Consider the following 7,084-nt stretch of genomic DNA (forward strand, 5'->3'; position numbering starts at 1 on the left):
TTAAACCCTGAGTGCATTTAACTTGGGAGGTTAGAAACCACAGCCAAAGAAATCTCTTTTGATTCACAACTTGTTTTGAGCAGTCACCCATAAAGCAGCCAGTGAATCACTCCAGCCAGTTAGTCATGCAACCACACTGAATGTACACTCAAAAGGGAGCACAAAATAAACAGCCTGCAGCTCCAGATAACACACACACAGCTCATTTGCGCTATCTGGCATCAGTATATATTGTTAATAGCACTCCTACATCAAACCCTTAGGAAAAGACGCACTCAATAAGCATCTCCAAATCTCTCTCCCCATCCGTATATTTCTCGTCTGCTTCTCACTGTGTTGCTTTCAAAACAATTACGACTAGTAAAAGACCATTTTTTTTCCTCTCTTTCTACCCCCTTCTTGTTGCTGGTAACGTCCTACTGGGGTTACAGCGTGCGCTGCAGAAGTTAAGGGCTAAAGCGGAGTTAATCTCAATCAGCAGCGGACAAGTTGAAAATAAACAGCTCTAGTGTGAAAAGAAATCTTCCTGCGAGGAGGGAACAGCACAAATAAAAGGGGAGGGAGGCTCCCGGTCCTTTGACACATGAGTGTTATAAACAGCTCGGGTCAGGAATCCTATAAAAGTCTCCAGCCAAATCTACCGTCCAAGTCAAGAGAAGCGAAAAACATCTTTGGAAAGAGCCACAAATAAATCTTCCTGCGAAGACACGGTAACAAGCGTGAGCCCTACCTTCGCGTCCTGCTCCGCTCCGCTTAGCTCCCTGAGGAAATCCCACAGGTTTCTGCGGAGGAGATCCCGCACCTCCAAGTGTCTGTGCAAACAGAGGCTTAGCCAAACTCCTGGCGAGAGCTCCCTCCCCTCCCTGGGAGGGTGCCGGAGCCCGTGAATGGCAGATCTGGTGGCCCTATTGTGAAAAAGAGAAGGCAATTGCCAAAGCAGCGTCAGCAGCACCCTGGGGAGCCCGCAGCCGGTCCTGGCAGAGGATCGCAAGGAAGTCAGCGTTATAAAACTTGGGAACAGGCAGTTTCTCCAAGGAGCCGGCGGCGCTCGCCCTGCATGGCTGCCCGTCTCAGCCCTTCCCGCTCCCCTCCGTCTCGCTTTTCCCTCCCTGGCGGAACTTCTCGCCCTTTCCTTCTCCCTCCTGCCCGTCAGGGCTCGCTTCCCCTTCTCCTGCCCCTGCGTCCCCACGCGTGCCGCGCCGTGCCTCCCTCCGGCGCGGTTTACACTCCCACGCTGCTCCCCACAGGTACCGGGCAGCGTGTCCCCTCCGCCCCCGGCCCCGGTCCTGCCCGCCACCGCTCCCCCGCTCGGACCGGGGAGGGTGGGGAACCGGCCCGGGGACAGCCCCCCCGGCCCTCTGCATCCCGCGGCCGGGGTGAGGGGCTGCCTCCGGCCCCCCCAGCAGCGCCCCCCGCCGCCCCCCGGACCGGCGGCCGTGCCCGGCGGACCCCGGGCGGCCGGGACACCCCCAGCCCCGGGACGGGGCACGGGGTCACCCCCCGACTGCCCTTTCCCCCTGCCCGCACCGCCCGATGCAGAGGAGCCCTATAAAAGGGAGCGCAAAGGGCCGCGGGTTCCCCCCCCCCCGGCGCGGGGTCCGGCCGCGCAGCCCCCGGCGCGGGCTCCCGCGCCCGGCGGTGCTTGCGGAGCCCTTGCAAACCCGCGGGGAGCCGCTCGCTCCGGCCGTGCCTGCAGTTTACGTTTCATTAGCGGGAGGAGGAGAAATGCATTAAAAGTGTCAATGTAAAAAAGCACGCAGTGATCCTCTAATCGGAGAAAGCGGTTGCTTTCTGCACTTCCGTTAATAACGCGCTGTAGACTGCACTTTATATCTGCTCGCTAAATAAAAGAAATGGTCATTATCTGCATAACCCGGCACTTAAAGAATTTCCTCTGCAAGAAAAAGCCCGTTTCCTTTCTCCTGTTCCCCTTGAGCAAACATCCCCATCACATTCGCGTTCACTTCCCAAAAGATTTTTTCCAGCCTGTATTTCTAGACTACAATATATGTATATATTTTGTGTGTACATATGCATACACATACATATGTTTTAAGACATATAACTTACTTCAGCTGCACGCAGAAGAAATAGCAAGTCAGATTACTTCAGCACATAAATCACTCGAAGGTTTTCCCTCTCCTAAGCAAAGATATATAACCTGTTCTGAGGGTTTTTGTTCAAGATTTCTGCTTTAATTGCGGGTTCCAGTTTGCGGGATAATCCGCCACTCACAGTTTTACAGCAGGGAAGGAGCGGGGGGCCGAGCCGAGGGGGCGGAGGAGAGCCCCGGCGGAGGGGAGACCGCCGGCCGGCCGTCTCCGAGGGGAGCCGGGGCCGCCCGGGCCGCCGGTGCCAGCAGCCGCCAGTCCCGCCGGCAGCCGGTCTGGAAGCACTTCAGTGATCACCTATCCTTTCCTTCTTATATTTACGACCGCGGCCCTCCCTGGCCTATATTTATCTGTACAATGCAATGGAAAAGCTTAGATCTAGAAATAGAAGCCGAGAGCAATAGATGGCAGGCATAGGCTTTTTATAACTCGAAACGACTTGTTCATTAAAGAATTAAAAAAAATTGTATATATTAAAAAAAATAAAAATAAAAAGAGCCCCCGCCTGCTGGCTCACGGGGCGCCCGGCAGCCTCCGTTCAGCTCGGGCCTCGCCGCACGGTGCCCGACCCGCTCAGGATAAGAGAGGGAAAACCGCGGCGGGCTGGGGCCGAGTTCAAGGGGTTGTTGGCGGTGGAGGTGGCCGAGGGCGCGGGGCACCAGCTCCCTTCGGGGAGCGGGGGGACGGGAGAGGCGAGGAGTGGGAACGCGCAAGGCGGGGGCCGGGGCCGGCTCGCCGCGGGCGGGATGGACCCGGGCAGGGACGGGGACTTACACAGGCGTTTGGCCCCTCAGCAAAGGGGGCACGGCCCTGGGTGCGGGCAGGGGAGCAGAACGCCTGAGCACAGCCGGGCGGGAGAGGCTTCTTTTCCCTCGGCCTCTGATTTTCATGGTTTTTGTCTCGCTTTGTTTTTTGTGTGTTAAATAGAGGGACATAGAGCAAAGCAGGCTGGCGCCCGCACGCGCTACCTCCCACCTCCCGGCACCTTCGGCCGCGGCCGGGCGCGGAGCCCCGTCGGAGCCCGGAGCCCCGCCGGTGCCCGGGCAGCTGAGCGGCGCCGGCAGCGAGAACAACGGGCCCGCGCGAGCGCATCGTCCCGGCCGCGGCGCGGGGAGCGACCCGCCGGCCCGGCGCAGCCTCCTGCTCGGCCTCCCGGGAGAAAAGCCGCCCGCTTCCCCCCTCGGCGCGCCGGCTGGCCGGGCTGGTGCCCGCCGCGGAGGCGAAGGACGGCCCTCGCTTCCCTCGCCCTCAGCCCGGCCCAGTGCGTTTAGCCGGGTCCGACGCCTTTGCCATCTGGAAGAAGGCGGAGGCGTCCCTCCAGCTGCCTGCGCTGCAGTCTCTATCCTCAGCGTGAATCTGGCTGTTATTAGCGAGGCTCTCTCTTTAATCATTAGCCCTTATTGTTATTATTGCTATTAATTATCCTCGCGGATCCATGTGTCTCTTATTACAACCCCATCGCCTCTAGCCACATCACACAGAGCTCGCAACGTGCTCGGGGTCTGGGCCGGGCCGGGCCGGGCCATCCGCTCCCGACGCGGGGCTCCCATCTGAAGTCGAGCCCGGAGCCCCGCTTGCAAATAAGTCAGGGGGGACCCCAGTGGTGTTAGGGCGGGTGACAAATTCGCGTGGCCCTACCCGGGGTTGTGATGTGTCATCACAGGCTAAGCCGGTGCCCTGGGCTTTTCGACCTACAAAAACAAGAGAGCCAGTTAGCAGAGACGGGGTGGCAGGGCAGGGCGGCCGGGCAGGCCCCGCCGCCCCGGTCCGGGCCCCCGGGAACCGCGGCGCCGGCCCGGGACGGCACCAGAGCGGCACCGGGCCGGGGCCGCCTCTCGGCGGGCGGCGGGAGCGGAGAGCGGGGCCGGGCACGGCCTGGCCCTCCGGGCCTCCGCGGGTGCGGAGCGGGCCTCCGCGCGGGCTCTCCGCGGCCTGTGCGCCCACGGCGTGTGGTTTTCCACCTAGCGGGAGCGGGGAGAAAAGGAGAAAAACTCACCCTAAACCCTGTCCACGACTCGCGAGAAAACAGCCCTCCAGCCGGAGCCGTCCGTGTCACTCCGCAGTCCCTGCCCCCGCGGCCCGGCCGGGAAATACCGCTTGTGGGGAGCCGTGCCCGCCGGGGAGCGGGCAGCGGATGGGGCAGGGAAGCGGGTCTCCGACGCCCGTCGCCGGGCTCAGGTGCCGGGAGAGGGAGTTAATGGCCTTTCCGGGAGCTGGAGGCACCTGCGCGGGGCACGGGCAGCGGCCCTGGCGATGGGGCGGGGGGCGCGGGCCCCTCGGCGGGGTGCAGCGGGAGGGGGCCCGAGCACGTCGGGGTGCGGCTTCCTCTGCCGCGCTTAGGTCTAGAGAAGGGAGAGAGTGGGGAGGCTGGGGGAGAAAGAGAAAGTAAAGAGGGCAATAAAAACAGCGGGTGAGTACCCAAAACGACGGCGAGAGACCGGGCCGCGGGAGGTGGGACGCCGGGCGGACCTGCCCGAGCCGGGCCTCGCTGGCTCCCCCGCCGTGTCCCGCCCGCCCGGGGGGCGCAGCCGGCGCCCCCGGCCGCGGTCCGGCCCCGTCCTGCTCCGGGCCGCGGTGGCCGGGGCCCTAGCGGGGGAGTCGCCATCCGCGCTAGCGGCGGGCGCTGCGCTCAGGCTGGAGCCAGCCCCGCTTCCGCGCACGGAGATCACCGAGGGGGAAAAGGAAGAGACTTTATTTCCACTTTCCCTTCTCCGGGAAAACAGATTTTTTCCCCCCTCTCCTAATCGCCTAGAATAACGGAAACCTCCCAGAGAAGCAGTTCGCCTTTTAAACACATGCTCGGAAACGAAATGAGAAGAGACTCCGTTGAACGCTATCCTGCGAAGCGCCAGCGAAAGGAAATGTCTTAATTGCCGTTAATGACTTGAGGAGAGGATGCGTGCGGGTTATCTGTAGCGACTCAACTGCCAGGCAGAAATCAATTAGGGGAGTGGCAATTAGGGGGGGAAAGTGAGAGACAGGAAAGTGGGAGAGACCATTACAGCGGAAAGTGATGATTTCGGTGAAAATTTCCAGGAATTCTCCTTTAAAAAGAAGGTCCCCTCAGAGGATATTTTGCCCAAACCAGCGATCCGCTCCTTTCTTTCTCTTTCTGTTTCCTTCGCTCCTCTCTACGGATTTTCCTGAATTGCAAAGAACGGGCTAACACTTCTCGGGAGCGCGTCGGCTTCGGACACAAATTACAATGAAATCACCGCAAAGCGGGGCAAGGGGGAGGTGGGGGGACCCCCGCTTTCCGCGGAGACCGCAGGCCGCGGAGCACGGCTGGGTGCCGCGGTGCGCGGCCCCACGAAGAAGCGGCGCGCGGCCGGGGGCGCTGCGTGCGCGCAGGCAGCCCGCAGCCGGGCGCGGTCCCCCGGCCCCGGCGGACGGACCCCCGCTGCAGCCCGGGGGTCCGCGGCGCGGCGCTGCCCCGAGCCCCCCGCCTCGGCCGGCCCGAGCCGCGCGCAGGGCACTCACCGTAACAGGGGACCTGCAGGGCGCCGTTGTGGCCGCTGCTCTCCTGCAGCTTGAGGTTGCTCTCCGGGGGGGTTTTGCAGGGCCCTCGCTGCATGTAGAGGTGCTGCTGCTGCGGTGGGTATTTGCTAAAGGAGGCTGGAGCCCCGGCGGAGCTGGGCGCCTGCACGCTGCCGTCCAGCGACTGACATTCCTGCTGGCTGTAGCGGCTCCGGCACTTAGTGCTGCTGTCACCAAAGCCTTGTCCTTTGCTGGCCAGGAAAGTAGGGCTGAACTTGTCACTTGCTTGAAATGCCCTAAAAGGCGAGGAGCCTTCTGTGCCCTGGGAGGCTGCGTTGTAGTAGGAATCCATGGCAGCCGGATCACAATAAGAAACACAAGTATCAGCATTCATTCCTAAAATTAAAAGGCCCGAGTGTCCTTAATGCGCTTGGAGGGGTACCAGGAACCTCTCTTTCTCTCTCCCTCTCTCAAACACACACACTCACAGCTGGGCCAGGGAGGTCTAAGAGGATTCAGATGTTCTTGAAAGCTGACCAGATCTCCAAACCCCCTCAAGGTCTTGCACAGTAAAAGGGGTCTTTTTCTTTCCCTCCCTCTCCCTCTCTCTCTCACACACACTCACTTGCTCTCTGTCTCTCCCTCCAAACTATCTAAAGTCCAAAGAGACTCTTCTCAGTAGTTTCCCCCCACACACATAGGAAAAAAAGAGACCTCTCCCCCAATTAATATGTAGATGATGACAGTGGAGGGGAGGGGGCCCAGAAAGGGGTGTGTGTGTGTGTGTGTGTGTGTATGGGGATGTGTGGAAACAGAGGGAGGTGGAGGTCGTATCTTTCGCATTTAGAAAAAAAACTTTTTGTGATTAAAAAATGGAAAATCAAACACATGACATTAATGCAATTAGGGGATGAATGTGGAGAACTGTGCAGGGCGGAAGCACGGGGAACAATTTAATGGTTATGACACACTCGATTCGTTCTGGCCCTCTTCACCATTCACTTTGCAACGCAGCTGCAGGGACCCCAGACTCCATAGCCCCTTCCTCTATTAAGTTCTTTATTAAAGACAATATGGATTTCCCCCGCAGCTATATGCCTTTAAGCCTCCCTCCCACCATTAACCCATTCCCTCCTTCGGACATCCACACGGCTGCCAGCTCTTTGGGGAGACTCTCCCAGGGCTGCTGTGAGCTGTTTACGTCCCCTCGCACTTCAGTGCTGCAGTCACCCAACACAGCGCCAGGCAAGCGCTCCTTGGCGTCTCGGCGCTCGTTTATTATCATCAACATTTATTTACCTCTAAAAAAAAGTGTTCTCTCCTCTCCAGATATGAAACAACTGGATCAAAAGCAGGAGGGCAGCAGGAAGGTGTTTTAACAGGGTCGCCAGGCACACAAAGTTAGCTCTGCTTCTGGGGCTATCAGAGGTGAACTTGCAAAGGGACAAGGGCTGGAAAGAGCCTTTTTTTTTATTTTGAAAGGTCAATTGCAACCC

The 7,084-nt window shown here is 59.7% G+C and overlaps 1 protein-coding gene across 1 annotated transcript in view; it reads right to left on the reverse strand.

Moving 5' to 3' along the window:
• The window catches only part of ALX4 (ALX homeobox 4), a 44,429-nt gene extending 38,447 nt beyond the window's left edge, over window positions 1-5,982 (reverse strand). The window contains exon 1 of the mRNA XM_067295551.1: window positions 5,592-5,982. Coding sequence (XP_067151652.1) covers window positions 5,592-5,982 — 391 coding nt within the window. The remainder of the gene's footprint in view (window positions 1-5,591) is intronic.
• Window positions 5,983-7,084: the final 1,102 nt, after the last annotated feature.

The sequence above is a fragment of the Apteryx mantelli genome, chromosome 4 (genome assembly GCF_036417845.1).
Source record: "Apteryx mantelli isolate bAptMan1 chromosome 4, bAptMan1.hap1, whole genome shotgun sequence".
NCBI lineage: Eukaryota > Metazoa > Chordata > Aves > Apterygiformes > Apterygidae > Apteryx > Apteryx mantelli.